This window comes from Numenius arquata, chromosome 3 (genome assembly GCF_964106895.1).
Source record: "Numenius arquata chromosome 3, bNumArq3.hap1.1, whole genome shotgun sequence".
Classification (NCBI taxonomy): Eukaryota; Metazoa; Chordata; class Aves; order Charadriiformes; family Scolopacidae; genus Numenius; species Numenius arquata.
Genome location: NC_133578.1, coordinates 27,467,677 through 27,487,542, shown reverse-complemented (window position 1 = coordinate 27,487,542; position 19,866 = coordinate 27,467,677). Strand labels below are relative to the sequence as shown.

At 39.3% G+C, this 19,866-nt stretch overlaps 1 protein-coding gene across 1 annotated transcript in view; it reads left to right on the top strand.

Annotated features, from left to right (window-relative positions):
• Positions 1 to 615: 615 nt before the first annotated feature.
• Positions 616 to 19,866, top strand: part of CERKL (CERK like autophagy regulator) — a 58,390-nt gene continuing 39,139 nt past the window's right edge. The window contains exon 1 of the mRNA XM_074145537.1: positions 616 to 862. Within this exon, the coding sequence (XP_074001638.1) occupies positions 616 to 862 (247 nt within the window). The remainder of the gene's footprint in view (positions 863 to 19,866) is intronic.

Here is a 19,866-nt window from a genome sequence, read left to right as displayed (position 1 = left end):
TTTTAGTATGAAAGGGCTATTATAGCTTCATGTCATAGTTTTCTAAAGCTAAATAATGGTACTATTTCAGTGACAACAGGGAAGCAGAAGACATGCGGGACCCTGACAAAGCAAACAGACGTCTGGAGCTAGGGAGTTCCTTCATTGCTCTCCTCGGGGAAGTAAGAGTAACTTAGGGGAGTGGAACCGTAAGAAGCCAGAGTGCCTTTGGGCCGTTCTCGCTGTTACCGTACCCGATTTGGGGTCCCGGTGCCCGAGGCAGCCTCCTGTGGGCGACAGCAGGGCCGCCGCACCGGCCTGCGCCCGGCCCGGTCTCAGTGACTCGGCGACGCCCTGCCCCGCCGGTGGCAGCAAGGGCTCCGCTCCCCCTCAGCGGCGGAGGGAGAAGCTTCCCGCGGGAGACCCCGAACAGCCCGTCCCGCTCCTCTCCCGCCGCTGCCTGTGAGCGAACTGCCGTACCTTCCGGCGGGCAAGCGGCTCCCGGCCGCGGACGGGCGCCCTCCCGCCGGCCCCGGGGCGGCCGCGGCCCCGCCTGCGGGGCGGGGCGGGCGCTGCCTTGGCAGCAGCCGGGACGCCGCCAGCCGGCCGGTGTGGCGGGACGGCGGTGCCGCCGCCATGCTGGGCGCCGCGGCCCCCTTCCTCCGCCCGCAGGGACGGGCCTGGCCCGAGCGGCGGGCGCAGGCGGCGGCGCCCGAGGAGAGTCGGCGGAGGGTGGTCCCGCTGTCGGCGGCAGCCCCGCCGGCCGAGGTGGGAGAGGAGCCGCTCCTCAGGGGCATCTTCGAGATCAGCAAGAGGAGCTGCGACGTGGTGCTGAGCGCCCGGCGGCTCCGCTGGAGCCCCATCCTGCCCGAGAGCCCCACAGGTGGGCCGGGGCGGGGGGTGCCGCGGGGGCCGGGCCCGGGCCCAGGCGGGCGGCGGGGCAGGGCCGGGCCGGGCCGGGCCGGGGCGAGGCGGCCTTCCCGCGGCGCTGCGAGGGGAAGGCGGGCCGTGGCCGGGGCCTCTCCGGACAGGGCGAGGGGGGGTCGCCTTAAAACGGGATTACAGCCAACTGGTTAAAGTCGGTGGGGTGTCCCTTCCCTTCACGGTTATGCTGGTGATTAAAAAAGAAAGAGAAAAGAAAAAGTTCGTCAGGCACTGAGTGTCTTGTATCTGGACCGACTCTACCTGGCAAGAGCCTTTACTTCTTGGTGGGTGATAAGAAAAGGAGGAAATGAGAGAGATGTGTTTTTATGGCTTCTTAGCCCCAGGCAGAACAGTAAGAGGATTTGACTTTGTTTTTGCTGCATCAGCTTTTTTTGGCTTAATCTCTTTGACAGGTACATAAACTAGAGTGCGTACAGGTGGGTATGGTTTTGTGAGATGTGCCTGGGTTTTGTGATGAGGCTTCTGTGGCAGGTTATCCTTGCCCCATGATTTTCTGATAAAGCAATGTGCTGCAAGAAAGTGCTGTTATAAAGGATTTGATCAAGTGAAACATTATACACAAAAGTTTTAGAAGAAAGGGAATGCTCCTTAAACTTATCCAAATAGCTTTTTTTTTTTTTTCCTCATAGGAACTCTGAAAAGATGAGCTAACTTTCAAAACTAAATAGATGCTCTTAAAAGTACTTGTATACCGCAGTGACCTCCCAGTGCTTACATGAAGGAGAAATCAAAGTTGCATTCAGGAATGCAGTTTCCCAACAGCACAGTTGCCTTCTGGTATGGCACAATTAGCTTGTCTAGGCCTGGAATACCAGTTTTATTTTAGTACTGTTTTGGATAAAACTTAAAACTTCATATATATGGGTAAGATCCAACAGCCATAAACTGGGCATACAGAGAAGCAAAGTTTCTTGCGCATACCAGTTTTTTCCATGTTATGATAATCTGTTCCTCTTCAAGGTAGTCTGTATGCTGCAGAGGCTTGAGAGTGGTGTGGAAGCCTGCGATTCCAGTGCTGCTGCAGAGAAATACTCAGATGCTCACAGCTGAAGTCCTTATGCTTCGTTTCATGTAACCATGTTGCTATACCAGAGCTACTGAAATCAAACTAATGTGGTGCCATGCACAGCTATTGACTCTTATCCTCCGAATAGCATAACCGTGTTAAGGCAGTGCTGTGTCTGGACTAAAATACCAGCGTTTCAGCAGTTCCTTTTCTTTACTAGCTTCAGTAAAAAAGACAGTTGTGTCTTCCAAATGCTGGGTTTTGAAGTCAGTGGGAGGCTATGAGTTTTTTCTATAGGATTTCCAAATTCTTGAATGTCAAGTACTGACATTGAAGATAACGGGATTTTCAGTTCCTCTGTTGGTATAGATCCCACCATGTCATCTGTAGCTGCTCCAATCTCTCCTTGAAAATGAAATAATCTTAAAAGGAAAGCTATTAGGTTGTTTCTGAGACCCTTCTATCCTTCTGGCCACTTTGTGATGGGAACACAATGATCTACCTCAGCATTCAGAATACTTGTGACCCCTTCCTTCGGGCCAGCATGGCTCGGTGTTTGCCTGCTGGTGACTGCAAATGAGCTGAGCAGGAGCTGAAAAATTCACCATGTAAGGCTTGTTGCCCTCACAGGGATGAATCCAACAAAAGTCTTGCCTGTGTTCCCTTCCATGTTGGATACAGTAGGTCAGGATGGTTTAACCTCTACAGTTCCTATTTTAAGACAAGACCTTTTTTCTGTGATGGTCACTCCAGTCTGTCAAGTCAGAGAACTACCAGGTGGTTGCTTTCTCCCCTTTTCTGTGACCTCCCATCCCCAATAGTTCCCCAAAAGTACTCCTGTCTTGCTGAGGTTGTCATTTGTCATCTGTAGTTCTGTGGTTCCCATCATATGCTCTTACGTGTGGTAGCTTGTGCAGCCTTGGCTCCTTCAGCTTCTCCTAAACAGAACGGAGAGCTCTAGCATAAAGTTCCCAAGCAGGTGACATCTGCTGTGCCTGGGCTTGGTCATATCATGCTCACATGTGTGTAGTTCTGCCCCATTGCACTGCTTCTGTGGAGCTTTTGACAGCATGATTAGCAGGCAGACTTCCTTTACTCTCCCTTTGATTTCTGCAGCTCCTGTCTCCTTCAGGGTTTTGGCTACCAGTGCTCGCTAAAGATTTTTGATGGCCTCCTTTGTTGTTCGCTCTTCAGGCTCGTAGTAAGCTCCCCAGCAGCCTGCTCTCCCCTCTCAAATAAGCGTAACCCATTATGAATTTTGCGTGATCTCTATTACAACAAAGCTTTGGGCAGAAGTAAGGCCTGGGCAGGCAACTGGATGTGGAGCCTGAGGGAGCGAATGTGTCCAGTGGGAATGTGGGCAGTGCCAGGCATGGCTCGGCTGCCCCCTCTGAAACGCTGCGGTTACAGCCCGGGCGTGCAGCTTGGCTCAGCCTTTGCTTCTCCCTGGAGCCGGATACCCTTTGACCCATCGCTGGTTGCCTGCTTTTAATGATGCACTGAGCACTGCAATGAGAAGTGGAGCACACGGTCAGCAGTTATTAGTTGTTTTTTTTTTTCCTTTGGCTTCTTTCTATGTGGTTTTCCTATGCTATAAATGTAATCACTGAAATTAAGAAAAAACAAGACTTTGCTCTCTGTGTTAATAGTGCAGCCCCAAAGTGTAGAGCTTCTCCTTTTGGATGCTGCTTCAAAACTATAGCAAGGAAAGCTACCTTTAGTACAGATTTAAAAATTCTGTGTGATTTTTAGAATTTCCCAGAAGATAGTAAGAATGACTGCATGATGGAAAAAAATAATCATTTACATTTAAGAACAAATGCTCAAAGTGAATTTTTTTTTTTTTTTTTGGTGTGTGTAGCTAAAGTTTGAAAGCTAACGAAATGTAGGGGATCAGCAGCAGTGGATGCGGGAATCGTTTGTATTTTAGAACAGTTTCAGTACAAAGTGTCTATTCAGTCATCTTTATGCTGTTCTTCTAATATGGCTTGTTTTTTGTTGTTGAATGAGAACTTTAATCCCGATGTTTCTTTAAAGCCTTCAGCACCTTTTTAAAGATTGCCACAGAATTTCCCGATTTACAATAATTGCAGTTTTTCAGCACATTTCTGGCAGATAGGAAATGGAACAAGAGTGGCGCTTGCTGAGTGTTTTACTGGTATGTGAAGTCCAGAGGCTTTTGATTGTTGTGGAAAAACTTTTTTTAAGTGTAGTTTCTTGTGTGTAGTGTACTTGACTGAAGGGTGTGTGAAGTTGTTCTCTCGGACTGATAGCATTTAGGCTGGACTGAGTATTTGGATAATAATAACTTCGATAAAAATTGCTTTTAAAATATAAGTATTTGAACATAATATTTTAAATTAATTGACCAATAAGAAAGTAAGATCTCTAGAGCAATCCAGAAGTTAGTGTATTAATGAATATATATTTTCATAATGAAGTAAAAAAGATCAATGCGCTGTTTAAATGTACTATTCTTATATATAGTTCTTGTTGATATTAATCTAAAATATAGCTTTATAGATATTCTACATAAGTGCAGCAATAAGAAAAAAAAAAAGCACTGATGTATTGCAACAGGGAAAGAGTTAGGAATAAAGGACTTAAAATTAATTCCGAGTGCATAGTGGCCTGCTGCCAAGGCTATTTAGGAACAGATGTGGCTGAAATAGATACCAATAGTCTGTTTGGGATCTCTAAAGTAAGACATCTGTCAGTCTATCGGTCAGTTAGGAATAATGGAAATGGGAACTGGCTGTTACAAAATGTGAATTTCTGAAGTTCCACATTGGTCAAATTCAAAGCTTTTGATTCTACTTCTGACGTGTAGAGAACATAATTTCTCTAAGTGGCTTATCTATTGTCCAAATAAGAAAACTATTTTTAGGGAGGAGACATAAAAATAAATAATATGAAGTGTATGAGGTGTACATGTATCACATTAATATATGACTTTAAGATGTAAATTGAAGGAAGAAAGCATGCAGTTTTAAATAATTTCATGGTGTCTGAACTCCTAAGACACTTAAATTTTTTTCAAGGAAGTCTATAAAATTAATGTCTTTTAGATAGGTGCTGCATGAAACTGCAAAAGAATTTATTAATTTACATCTTTCTGGGAAAAATTAAAAATATTTAAGGAAATGGAGTATACTAATTAAAGGTCTCTTAAAATTTGTTCTTTATTTCAGGTGACTTCTAGACATAATGTCTTGATTCTCTGTGTGTCTTTTATCCTTTATCAGCAGATCAGTTTATGTGTATTTGTGGAACAATTTACGTTTTTTCATGCTTTCTGGTGTTTTTCTTGTATTTCATATCTTTATGCACCTCTCTGCTTATGTTGAAAGGGATTAACATACCCTGGGCGTCTAATAGTAGCCTTTGCATGTACTTTAATTCTCTGCCTCCAAAGAAAGAGATCAGATATTTAAATCTTCCCGAGAATAAGTTTCTATGCTAGGTCTTGCAAATTGTATTTGTGTGTGTCTGGGTTTACGTACATGTTGAGTGATGTGTTAACATCATACATGTTAAATCACGTGTGTTAGTGAGTTGTAGGGAGCTATGTAAGTTTGAAATAACAAGATTTATTTAGCTTTCACACAATGTAGTAGTTTGTGGCCTTTTCTTTTTAATGCAAAGCGCTTTTGTATTGGTGATACTGTGGTTTGTGTGATCTTATAGCTCTTGTAGGCCATAAAATGGCAAGTTTTGAACTTGCCGAAAGGTGATGGGTTTTGTTTTAGCGGTTGGGTGGGTTTTTTTTCTTCATTTCTCCTGTTGCACTATGTAATAATTGCACCTTGCCATGTACTGTTATAGATAAAGTGCTTTATTCGTCTCCTCTGCCTGCCTGGCGAGCGAGGGACGGTGGCTGGCCGGGTGCTTGCTGTATTACGCATCATCAGGCACTTGGCACACCAGTAACAGGCCAGATGTAGCTGGGGCTGTGTTTTGGCTGAGGAGCAGGCCAATTGAAGAAAGACAGGTTGGAATCAAGGAGCAATCAAGAATACTGCAGTGGGGGTGAGCTGATATATTATGGGAGTATAAGGGTTTTGGTGAAGTACTATAGGGGTGTGGGAGGGATTTATGGGTTCTATGGAGAAGGATATTAGTGAACGGAGGGGACACTGAAGGTGTTGGTGAGCAGGTAGGAAGCCATGCAAGGTGGTGCTGTAGTGTGTGAGATATGCATGATACAGGGTAGGGAAATCTCTAGAAAGTCAGAGGAGACATAATAAGGTGGTGAGGGAAAGAGAGGTAGGATGCAAATTTGTTAAAAAAAAAATAAAAATTCTCAAACTTCCATAGAAGAATCCTGTTCATAGAATAACTGCCAACTCTTTTGTCTATGCTTTCTGTGCAAAGGTGTGCAAGAGTAAATTGATGGTTTTGCTTATATACCGTGATATAAAAAATCCAAAAGTGCATGTTAAAAACACATTGGTATACTAAGCAATCTTTGATGTCCATGCTAGTGCTGTTTTCATGTCCGTGATAGTGCTATAGGGCTAAAAGATCCTTCCTCAGTGTAGATCAATCTTCTTTTTAAATCATTAAAAACAGAATGCAGGCAAATCCTTTATCTAAGCTTAAATCTTATATCTCAGTTTCCAAATTGCCCTGTTCTTCAGCCTGTTTTTTTTTTTTTTTTACTCCTCTTTCATACTCTAGATGCTGTTGTAGTCTTTTCTTGATTGTCATTTTACCATATCATCCCTGAATTTGTACCCCTCTACTACGCACCTTTACATGTTTTCTGTTGCATCAAATGTTGCCAACTTAACTTGACTTCCAAGTATAGTTTTTTCGGAAAATGCATAGTTTCATTCAGCCAATCCCTTCCATTTAGAAGCAGTGCTCTATAAACATCCAAGAAGCTACATAATTCCTGAAGTCCTTTCCTAATTTTATAGGGGTTTTATAATGTCCACAGGAAACAAATACAAAATCTGATGAATAGCTTGGCCACTCAGAATCTGAGACTGCTGCCTACTTTCTTTGTCTGTGGTTGTTTCTCTCCTTGGACTGCATGTAGAACGTGGTTCTGTAGCATGTTGTGTGAGCTAGTTGTGGGCATCATGGTGCCTAATTGGGTCTTCTGCTACAGTAAATCCATAAAAACTTGCTTCCATAGTTGTTACTGTTCATGGTATTAAACAAGTCTAAATTCAGAATATGATGTTCCTTTGCATTTTCGTATTTTGCATCTCAGAAAAAGACATGTTCAGGTTAAGGCATTTCTGTCTGTAATTTACAGTTACAAAATTGAAATGAAATTAAAACAGGAAACTGTCATCTGCTCTTGTTGGAGACAAAATAAACAAAACTTAGATAAACAATTTTCCTTTCATTATAGATATCTTATTTGTTAACTATATATGTTACAAAAGCAGCAGGTAAATAATAATTGTTGCGACTCTGCAAAAAAACAAACAAATAGGTATTGGATAAAAGGACTCCTTTTATGTTTGCTGTTTCATTTAGGTATATCCAACTATATTATGCACTTTCTTTAGAAGGAAGTTTATACTCCCCTACACTTAGTACTCCAAAAATACTTTTATTCTTCCTAGACAATTTATGAAAAAGGCTAAATGGCTGAAAATCTGAGAACATAAACCTGAACAATTGAATAGTCTTTGTGTACCTTTACATTAGTGGGTCATGGAACTAATGTTTTCCTTTCAAGGAAATCAGTGGTCCTGGTTTTTATAACTTATGTTGTAACAGTATGTGCAGACAAAAAACCATAATGTGTTGAGTATGTGATACACGTATTACCATATTGCCATAAGGAACCGCTATTATGTTAGACACCAACTGATTTCGTGATAGTGTTGGATTTCTCTCACATATGCTTATGTTTTTGTACAGATGATCCTTTAGGAACATCTGCTAGTTTTGTGGTGGTATCTGCTGTTTCCTTTCAAAATGTGACCTTTTTGTCATTTGCTACTGGAACTGCTATAGGATTGCATTATACTAAGATCCTTTTCTAAATTGATTCCTGTCTCGTAGACTTTAACTGTCAATGTTTGAGTTAATTGGGTTTCACCAGTCTCTGACATACTACGGAGTTGTGTGCAACTGTAAAGTTAATAAATCAACCTTTTAAAATACCATTTAATGATTTTATTGTATTTTTTTTTTAACTGCTAACTTGATAGTGACTAGAGCTTCCTCCTTCTAACTGTGTTTAGGTGGTCTCAAAAATACTTGTGTCTGCAGACTAAGTATAAGGATGGTATTTCTCAAACTATTTCACTAGGGAAGAGGTTTTGGAACTCCTCTCTTGCATTTTAGCAACCTTTCCCCCTTTAGTTGAAGTGCAGATAATATCCTTTGGACACTGATACCAGTTTAGGATCATATCTTCAGGTGTAGCTGAGTAAGTGCAATTGCAAGCACAACTGAAATTCAGTTGTGGATGTGGCACTGTAACCAGCAGGGAAGTCATGACCCTGTAAATGCAACCAAAAATATGGGTTCCTAGCCCATATTTGGCTAGTGTTGGAAACTCCTCCTTTTGGGTGAATTACCAAGATGTACTATAATGTCTCTTTCACAGGTAGAAGTTATCTGGGTAACTGGATTTTATGTAGTTACGATGAAGAGTTGAAGACTCTGGTATTTCCTATTTCTGCACTCTGGCTGAGCATACAAATCCTTTTTGTAGGACTTTTGTAGGATTTTACAATCAAACTGTTTTGCTGTGGCCCTCTGCAGGAAAAAATGGTGTGTTGATTTTTTGCAATTTGGAAATGTGGCTAATTATTTTGTTTCCAACATACGATGTATGCTTGTATAGAGATAGTAGTTACTTTCACATAATACTTTTTGTGGTTTTAAAAGTTGAATGTGTATTTAAGCATGCATGAGACTTAATATTTTGAAAAGTAAATAGATTTCCAGTGCTTCTTTAGCTTCCTTTATTGATATGCATTGTCTTCCAATTATACTTTTTTAAACTGTATTAATTCCAAAGGTGATTTTGAAGTTAAAAGTAATGGCTTCTAGTTTTCAGTAAGAATGCTTCTAAATGTAAAAAAAAAAAAAAAAAAAAAATTAACTCATTTAAAATGTGTTTATGGCTTTCTTGGTTGAACCTGAATTTCTATATGAACATGTATTTTATTACTGTCAAAGTATGCAGATTAAAAATGCACTGTTGAATGAGAACATTTTGCTTCCTATAAGGTGTTAAGGTAACTATTTTCCTATTGTGTTTCCTCATGGAGTCATAAACACCCCTCTCCCCCCTCCCAACGTAACTCCAGCAGAGCAACAAGAAATGTCCCACAAACCTGGAAGTTTTGTGATACTCGAATTACCAATATCACCAGCTCTTCTTTGGAGAAGAATCAATAAGCTGATTTTCACACAACATCCCAGTCCCCATGATTTAGGTATATTTATCAGGAGTGGCTTGTTTATGGTGTAGGATAGTATTAGCTGAGTTTATCTTTCAGTAATGAGTTTGGTGCTCGGAGATGACTGCATTTGTTTGAGGCCTTGAGCTGTATTTGTATCTTTATGATGCTTGTAAGTGGGAGTGAGTGTTTGAAAACGCTTATGTAGAGATTGAGAGGGTGCTTCTGATCTTATTCCTTTCCCAAATTTTCCCAATTTGTTTCTTTATAAGATTAAAGAATATCCTCGGTTTATTCTTTGATGGGTGGGTATTTGATTAAAAGATGTTTTTGGTGTGATTCACGTTTTTCACCCTAGCTGAATATTCTGAAATATTTCAACAGAGTGTCTACTGTAAATGCCAAATATTGAATATTATTTTATTAATATTAGAGATTAAAGGAACAAAAAACAAAGCACGGAACTCATGTGGAACTCTTTATGTCATTTATCAATGACAACATAGCTCTTAGCAGCTTTGAGATTGATGCAATAATAATAATAAGTGTAAACCCTTAAGCTGTAAAACTGAGAAAATGCTTCATGCCACACTTAATTTGGAGGTTTTGTAATGTCATTGTAAGCCAGAGCACGTGGAATGATTGTAAGCCACAACACCTTAGTTTTCGTAAAATTGGAGCTCAGAAACCAAAGTGGATCACAAATTATTCACGTGATCCCAGGATAACTTGTATAAGAATTAAAAATTATTTTCCATGTCCACGGCTGGCTTTATGTTACAAGGAATGATTAGTTTTCTTTACAAGTGGTAAGGAAGCTGCTGTTTTCTCTCATGGTCTTTTCGTAGTAGCCGACCCAGATAAATGTGTTTTTTTTTTTTTTTTTAAAAAAAAAAAAAAAGAAGAAAAGATAAAAGGTGTTTTACAAAAAATTAAAATTGTAGTTCTGAATTTTCATGTGAGCCTTCATGTATGGTAGCATTTCTGTAAGGGATTTGATGAAAGAAAATTCTACTTCATATGTTTAAGATCTGATGCAACTTCCTCTTGCTTCTTGTTTAGTTGTAGATGTAGGAATATATTAAATCTCTTGACAAAAAATACAAAGGTACAGTAATTTGGTTTACCTCTCAGTTCTCTAATCTAGCATGTAGCTGTTTCTTGTCTGTGTGTTGCAATTTTAAACAGACCTGTTCATGAACAGAATTCAGTGCCTAACTCTGAATTTCCTGGCCTTTGTCTATTTGGCTATGTAAGATGGCAGTTACTTAAATGCTTTTCGGCATGGAGTGATTGCCGTAGTTGTGGGTTTATTTGAACTGTGACAATATATCTCTTCTGTCAGTCCATACACTCAACTGAATATAGGAAAGTATGCTTTGCAAAGCTCCGAAAATGCAAAGCAACAGATGTTATGTACTGCACAATTATACGTATCCTGGAAACAGATCTTTACACAGTGCAGACAGTCTTGGAAAAACAAAATTTGACATATAAATGATCAAGTTAAGGGTAACAGCAATAAATGCTTACAACTAAATATAATATTGCAGATGCTGTTCTGAGTTTAAGTAATTAAATGCTCATCATTCTATTAAAACACCCTGTTTGACAGATGTTTAAAAATCATCTTTGTATTTATATTTTTCTGTATTGTTTCAGTACAGTATAGGAGAAATAAAATAAGTATTCTCACTTAAAAATAATGTCGTAGGAAAATGGCTTTTAAAAAAAGCTTAAGTTATTCTAACTTAAGTGACAATTCTTGTAAATAAATTGCTAAAAGTAAATAGGAAAAATTTCAAGGTAACTTGCTGGCTTTCTGTGTGAAAGCAGCACCTCTTTGCTTGGCTGATCTGTCGACTGTTCTGAAGATGGTTCAAAATGAGATTGCTCTTGTCCAAGTCCTCTCCCTGGTACATTGTTTGTCACAGGGCCTTTTGGAGACTTGTCAAACAGCTCTGTCAAGAAAGGTACTGAAAGATTTCATACTTGGATGGTTTTGGACTTCCCAAAGGCCTGCTCTGTCACATCCATGTAGTGTAACTGGGTGAGGTAATTAGTTAGGGACCAAAATTATCATAGCACCAGTGAATAAAATTATCGTAGTACCAGTGAACAATAACAGTTAGATGGCTATAGATAGTGCTAATACGTTGACGTCAAACTTTGAACAGATTTGTGGTTTCACGTAGTAAATTCTGCAGTTGACACATTCCAGAATAAACCTAAATATATTGGTGTTACAATAATCGGGAGAAGGTTGTATAAAGATGTTTATTTTTAACTTGGTATTATTAAAGGAAAAAGAATGCTTCTGAATATTTCATGTGAAACATAATGTTTCTTGGTCTCTTGACTACAACACACTCATTAAACAAGGCTGTGATTAAACTAAGAATATCCTCCAAATCCTTTTCTGTTCCATATATCTTTTGTGATGGAGGAGTAGTAATAACTACGATTGCTTTAGGAAACAATGCTTAGCAGAAGAGAGTACCTGATAAATGTTTGTAGTTTTCTTTTTTCTTTTTTTCTTTACTGTAGCACAAACAAAAATGAAATAAAAAGGGGTTTTTTTGCACTTACATTTGTTGCGGAGTTAATTATTTAAAATATGATGGAAACAAGCAGGTGGTGTTTTTGAAATTTCGTCCCTAGGTCTCACTTGTTTTATGGAAACCATTTGTGGAACGTACACACAGAAATTCAGTACTAAACTTACAATGTAATTTACACATATAGGCTTGTTTGTCTTCGTTAAAGCAGCTACTGCTTTTTACATTTGCTAGGTTAACAGTTTAGCAATATTAATTTGTATGCAGAAGCCGACTAATAAAATGAACTTACAGTAAAAAGAAAGCTGTTCTTAAATGTATTTCTCTTTGGTTTATGTTTCTAATGTTTGTTTTCTTTGTCTAATTGCTGAAGCAAAGGCTGTCTGAAAAGTTTGTAGTGCCTTTGTTATATTAACAATGTGGTCTGGAATGAGTACGGAAGAGAAAAAATAGCATGGAATAAACACAGAAAAGCAGAAATGTGTATTTGTTTGTTTGGGGACTGTTAAAATAGGAGTGGAAGAGCATTTAGAGCCTGTCAGTTATGTCTTACAGCACAGCTTCAGAGATATGACTGTTTTACAGATTGAACTAGCTAATGGGACAATGGGTCCAAAAGTTGATATAATTAAGCTTAGTATAATGTATTGGTCTCTTACCTGAATGCCATTGGCTTGGGATCAAGATCAGGAGCTATAATTAGACCATTCCTAACCTATATTCTTATATCCTCAACCTATATTCCTAATCTGGGGCCCCTAACAGAAGAAGGGCATGGACCTGTTGGAGCGAGTCCAGAGGAGGGCCACAAAGATGATCAGAGGGCTGGAGCACCTCTCATAGGAGGACAGGCTGAGAGAGTTGTGGTTGTTCAGCCTGGAGAAGGGCAGGCTCCGGGGAGACCTTATAGTGGCCTTCCAGTACCTGAATGGGGCCTACATGAAAGATAGTGAGAGACTCTTTATCAGGGAGTGTAGTGATAGCATGAGGGGTAAAGGTTTTAAACTGAAAGAGGGGAGATTTAGATTAGATATTAGGAATAAATTCTTTACCCTGAAGGTGGTGAGGCACTGGAACAGGTTGCCCAGAGAAGTTGTGGATGCCCCATCCCTAGAGGTGTTCAAGGCCAGGTTGGATGGTGCTTTGAGCAACCTGGTCTAGTGGGAGGTGTCCCTGCCCATGGCAGGGGGCTTGGAACTAGATGATCTCTAAGGTCCCTTCCAACTCTAACCATTCTATGATTCTGTATGATCATAGGTTTATTATGTGGAAAATGTCATCTGTCACTTAAACAGTTGTTAGGATTATTATGTTAAGGATCATTTGAACATAAATAGAGACTAAACCAGATGTTTGTATGCTCTATAAACCAACGGTTATTTAACCACATCTTGATTAGTGTGTGCAGTTCTGGTGTTCTCAACAAAGACGGTGTGGGACTGGAAAAGGTTCAGGGGGTGACAATGATTAATCGTAAGGAATGGCACCTGGATGAGAGTGATGGACTAGGCTGGCACTTTTTGGTCTGAAAGGGAGGCAGTTGAGATGGGGCCTGGACAGAGTAGATGGCTTTCCGTCTTCCAACATAAGAAATATGGTGCATCTAATAAGACTAAGAACCAGGCTCAAAACAAAGGGAATAATCATGCAGCAAGTAAGAGAACTGCTGAACTTACTGCCAAGGGATATTGTTAATGCTAAAGGATTTTGTGGATTCAACTGGAGATGGGAGACCTCATTTGAGTGCTGTTAAATGTGTAGAAACTGCAGTTAGTTCAGGGTGTCCCAAATGAAAACAGGTGGGGAGTGGAAAAGTATTAGTGGAAAATAGAATAAATGCTTGCTTTATTCCTTCTCTTAACATCTGTTTATGGCTACGGTTTGACATAAGATACTGGGACAGATGGACTTTTGCTCTGATCTGGTGTTGCTGGTCTTACATACCAGAAACCTGTTAAATTATATTTAAATTATATTTTATGTAAAAGCACATCACTAGTCTGTAACTCCATCTGTATTTGCACTACTAAGCAAGCTTTCTTGGTAGAATTTGACCTTCAGTTTGCCTAACCTTCCATTTGAAAGATACTTACTTTTATTGGTGGATTGATACAGTTTAAAGAATGTTCTTGTCTGACAAAATATCAAGAGGTTAATTTTACTAAATGTTGTTAGGAATTACAATACGATAACGGGCTGTAGAGGAAACTTGTATTTCTTAGCCATTAGTGCCTTGAAAATATTGCTCATATGTATGTTTATAATTACTATAGTGTTGGGGGTTTTATTTTTATTTTGGAGAAGGGAAGTTAGATTCCAAACACATTAGGTAAACTTGTATAGGATATGAGTCTGAAACCATTACAAACCATTCCAGGAGAGTACTTAGTTTCATCAGCCTCAAGATTAGGAAAAAGTGCAACTTCAATATGCTTAGCTGGAATTTTTCTATAAATCTCTTTCAGAAGATTTCTGATGTTCACAGGGCAGAAGATGACCCTCAATGTAAAACATCCATTCGTTATGTCAACAACTTAAAGATGTATGCCAAAGTATCTATTGTAATTAATCCTTGAACACAGGTGGTGATAATTTTCTTGCACTGTTTCACTTAAAGGCTGTCAAAGATTGTCTGATTTGTAATGTGTGGCTGGCTATGTTTAGAAACTCAGATGTGTTAAATTTACTTTTAAATGAACAAGGTAAGCTTAATATTGTGATAGAGGAAAATTTAGATAGAATAGTAACAATAACACACATACTGTGCAAGTGCCTGTTGGAGACAGTCTGAAGATGCATCTCTGTTAGTTGCTGTATGAGTGGTTTGAATATGAATCTCCCTCTGATCCTGTAACCATATGCGGGATCTTTATGCCATTAGTAAAATTCTAGGATCTGCAAGTAAGATACTTACTCCAACCTCATAGTGGTAATCCCTGTACCTATGTGTCCATGTGGTGTAATGCTAACATTTAAAAGTTTGGGGCAGTAAAAATTCATATGTATTATGAGAGCTTTGAATTGTATCTGTCTCATCTGACATGTGTTTCTCCAACAGTGAAAAATCATCTAAAACTGGATTTTTTGATATGTCGATCAGTAGTCTTTCTGTTAGGTTTTAGTACTCCTTAGTACTATGATAAGGAATAGGCTGCAATTAAGAATAGTGGTAAAAGTGGTATGTAGCTACAGTTACCATACTGGAGTTAAGAGGAGTAGAGAGAGATGTCAAGGAATTTGCTTAAAATAGCTAGGAGACTGCTTGTTTGAGGCTGTTGGTGTGTGCAAGGATGAAAATCATTGTGGAAAATTTTGAGGTGTTTTTTTGACTAGTGGCTCTGTTTTGAAGCAGTTGGTATACCTGTCAGAAAATAAGTAGGTTTCTGTATGTAATAGTATACGAATGTAGTTTGATGTAAAAGTGAAAGTTATTTCTATGCTGATAGTTAATTTTGAATTTCATGGTACTTAAGACTAAAATTTTATTCACAAAGCATTTTATGTATGCTGCATGTTCTTTAAAATGCATTAACTTATTCTACTTTATGCACTGGTTATTACATAAATCAAAACCAAGATGGAGATCTTTTGATTTTTGAGAATCTCATGAAAATTTCAAATCATGTGTTTTCAATGACTCATTGCCATTTATTCTTATAATTCCTGAACTGGATAACAACATAAAATATTAACATAACTCAAATTACTGGCTTTACCTGATAATTTTTGAGTGTATTTTGATTTCCAAAATAGCACTATTTATAATTTTCTTACAGTCTAATCAGATATTCCCCAAAATTCTTTTTTTCTGGAAAACATTTTGTAGAGCTATTGATACACTTTGCCAGTGTCTTCGGTACATTGTTTAAAATTTAAATTAGGTTAAAAACAATTATTATTTACAATTTTAGTTTTATTTCAGCATAAGTGTATTGCAGTGTGTGTTCAACAGTTCTGCTGCTAAATGAAGTAAGCATATCCTTAGCTTGCTGCGCAGATACATGGGCACAGGTGGGCATCTTGGTAGTGTGCACCATGCAGTGAAACACATGGCACTACACAACATGGGGCAAAGAGCACACAGTTTGAATTAAAGTCATTTTATGGATACCTTGTAAATTTGTGCTTGTTCATATACAGGCTGTAATTTCTGAAAAGGGTGTACATGTTTTTATATTGAACACTTGTGATACATGCGCCACTCTAATGTAGTTGTCCTTACTTTGTGGAGAGAGGCAGTATTGTATGAGCCTGTTTATGTCAATATTTTAATAATTTATCTTTATAACTGCTTTTGTCTATATTTATAGTAACATTGGCACCCTGTGTACAGAAGATACAATCAGTGCTGAAAGGAAACTTGCATCCATCTGGAAGCAATAAACTTTTCTAAAAGACTGCACAGTGTTACTTAATCCTGTGATTTCTTACTGTGAGTGAAATTAAGGTTTGGTTCAATTGTGTCACATCATATTGGTATCAAATCTTCTGTGAGAGCTTTGTCATAGTGTTAAGCTACAAACAAAATTTCAAAATTGATGGAAGTCTGAGAATGTAATTTCCTCAGTCACAGGATTATGCATCACTGCAAGTGTAGTCAATTCTATATGACAACATTAATTGTAATACCAGAAAGCTTCTGGAGTATTGCATTTTGTAAGCTTTCTCTTTATATGAAGGGCTAATTTGTATACTGCACAATTGGCTAAGCATACCTTAAATGTTGCATTGAATTCCAAGTCATTTCTGCACTATACATATATCATGTGTAAAGTATATTTTTAATGTGCCAAAATATTTTACAAAGTTAGAGAACTTTAGAGGAAGGGGGGGAAAAGCCCATGTATTATAAAGATCATCTAACAAAATTCTGTGGGGTTTCTTGTTGCTTTTGTTTTAAGTCTGTTACAAGTGTGGTGTACATGAACAAAATAGGATTCATTCATCCCTGCAGGCAAAGTGGTGTAGTTTACATTCTTCCTTTTCCTATGTGGCAACTGAGCTGAAGAGCGTTGGGGCGAGGGAAGGGATTTATGCTTGTCAGAGGATTCTGGTGGTGCTGTTGCCGTCTTTTACCCTTGGGCTAGCGTAGAAGGTACAGATAGAATGATACAAAGGATGGCTGAGTTTATGAAGAAAGCTCCTGAAAAAATAGATCAATGGCTTTATCAATGAGGATAAAGCCAAACACGTAGCTGTTAATCAATGAGAAGTTCATGGATGAGCTTATCTGGCAGCTGATAGCTCTGCTTCAGTACCTAAAAGCATGAATTGTTAATATACGTGAATTACCAATAGCTTAGGGAAGGAAATTGTCCTCTGTTTAGAATGGGATGTGTCTGTTCTTTTTTCCTGAAGAAAATGTTGGCTTGAAAATCTTTTCTACAAAAGACCAAAATTCAGATATTTGAGGCATGTAGAGTTCTCTGAAATGCTGATGTTCAGCACTATGGGTGGTTTGTAAATCTGTATTTGAGGCTGAAGCAAATCTTGTGCCAGTAAGAGTCCAAGTAGAACTAATTATTAACTTGTAGTTAATAAAACTCCGTGATGTCATGTGGCCATAAGAGGCTATTTTAATCCCCCCCATCTTATTTTCTGAAATGACAGAAGTAATTGCCATGATTATGACATAAATTAGTAGGTACAAAACAGCTTGTACTTGTGACACTTTTTTCAAATGAATGTAAAATTAAGCTTATGTTTCCTCTTTGGGGATTCTCCATTATCTTTCAGCTCTGCAAGCCCACTGTATTGAATCATGTAAGCCATTAGATCCCAGTCTTCTGTTTTATTTCAGAAATCTCTCTCTTTTAATAAATTCCATTATATGATGGTTGTATTGTTGGTCTGTGTAAAACTAGTCATTTAATCTAATGCTTGTGCTTGCAGAGGTTTTACAAAATGATGGAAATAGTTGATGTTTGTTATCATGTTATTACTCTGAAATTCATTACATAACTCCTTTAATATATTAATATTTTATATTAAAACCCCAAGGTTTCAGGCACGAGGTTTGCTGCTACTTTTCCAGTCATATGAAATTAGGCAGTATGTGGGCCATACTCAACATAAAATGTAGAGCTTTCTATAGTAAATTTATTTTCAGTGGCCTCTTTCTTGGTGTGGTGTTAATGAGGAAATTTAGCTATTAAAAAACACAATCTTTGCTGTATGCATCCTCTTAAATGCTTCAGGTTCAGAATCACTCACTGTCTGCCTTGCTTCCTTTCAGCTAGTGGTGGTGTTCTGTTGTCGTGGTTTCAGGCGAATTTACCAAAACCGGACCGACAGATGGCCCTTCCCCACCCCCCTCCCTCCCCCCAAAAGAGAGAGAGAGGAGAGAAAGAGATAAGGAGATTCAAGAAGTTTAGAATGAACTAAACTACTTTAATGAAGAATTAATATTAAAATAAAAATAAAGAAGAAAATAATGAAATAGATACAATATATACAAAACCGTATCAAGCTCCCAGGATGACAGTCATGTCACCGGCAGGCACTGGGGAAGTCCTGGACTGGAGTCAGCGACGGATGGGAACTGGATTCCAGCTCTGGAGTCAGGAACACACGGATCGGGATCAAAGGCAGATGAACAGAGTCCTCTCTGGACGTCGGCCATCGCAGGAAGGGTAGTTGACCCTTTGATCCCTCAGCTTTTATACTGAGCATGGGCAGATGGGGCAGATGGGATGGAATACCCCAGTTGGTCATGTTTGGGTCACCAGTCCTGTCCACCCCTCCCCACTGATGTGACCCCTCTACGTGTTTTCTGTTTCCGACCCTCTAAGGGGGCAAATAATGAAATTGGCTGACCTTGGTTGTTATAGCAATAAGTATAAGCAAGGGCCTCTCTGCATCCCATTCCTTGGCATGGAGCACAAACATTGGTCTGATCATTCTGAGAACGAGCAGTTTTCTCCACAATGTGCCGTTAATTTCAGAGAGTTAGAGGAGGCCTAGCTAGGATGTAAAGTTACAGAACAGAAAATTGGTTCAGTTTTACTTCAAACCGGGACATCTGTACAGCATTATACCCAGTAGATTATCTTGTTAAGGGGGCTTTTTTTCATTTCATCATCTCCTTCAAATTCTTTGTTGGAGAACAAAGGGGAAACGCTTTCTGAAGGTGGCACTTCTTGCGTGGAACAGCATTAGGCCTTGTGCTAAGCTTTAGTCACTCTTTTCCATGGAGGTACTTATTCAAGAAGCTATTTGGCTTCGTTTCAAACTACCAGTTTTGGTATGTTTTTCTGACAAGGTTCTGCTGTTAGCCTGTAATTAATAAGCAAGGTACTTCACTGCTCTGAAAAAGAGATGGGACAAGACATTAATGAAAGCTTGATGGATACATGTCTAATGAGCCTCTTTACAAGAAGATGGGCCTTGTTCATGGAGACCCAGGGTGCACTCACTCTTGAGATCTGGTTGCACTCAGAGGGGGAGTCCCCAGGTCTGGCTCCTCTCCAGGGGGGTCTGCTCCAGCAAAGATGACCTCTGAACTGTACTAAACTCTGCCCTTATGCTATGGAATTAATTGAACTGTTCCCATGTTTGCTCTGCCAGTTGCCAGCATCATCTTTCATTTTGATTCAGCCAGAACTAGGCAGTTTGGCGGTGGTGGCTTTTTGACAGAAATTTGCCTATTGCCATCTTTTAAAGTTGTAGTGAAACTTGCCCAGATTTTAAGTCCTTGAGCATGGCGCAACTCAAGACTTCAAGGACTACACCAAAAGTCTCCTGAAGCTGCTCTTCCTGCAGCTGCTGTGATGATATGATGCTGGGCACAGAGGCATGTATCTGCAACAGCCCTCTAGAGTTGATGAGGATGTTCAGAAGTATGAGGCTTAGTTCTTAAACGATACGATGGAGAACAGGGATTGGAATCAGTGGGTCAAGGGGTCTTGTGGGAAAAGAGCAGTTTGAAACATGGAGAGAGACAAGAGGGAGGACGAAAGGTAGGAGGTTGTAGTTTTAGATGTGCTTACACATGCTATGC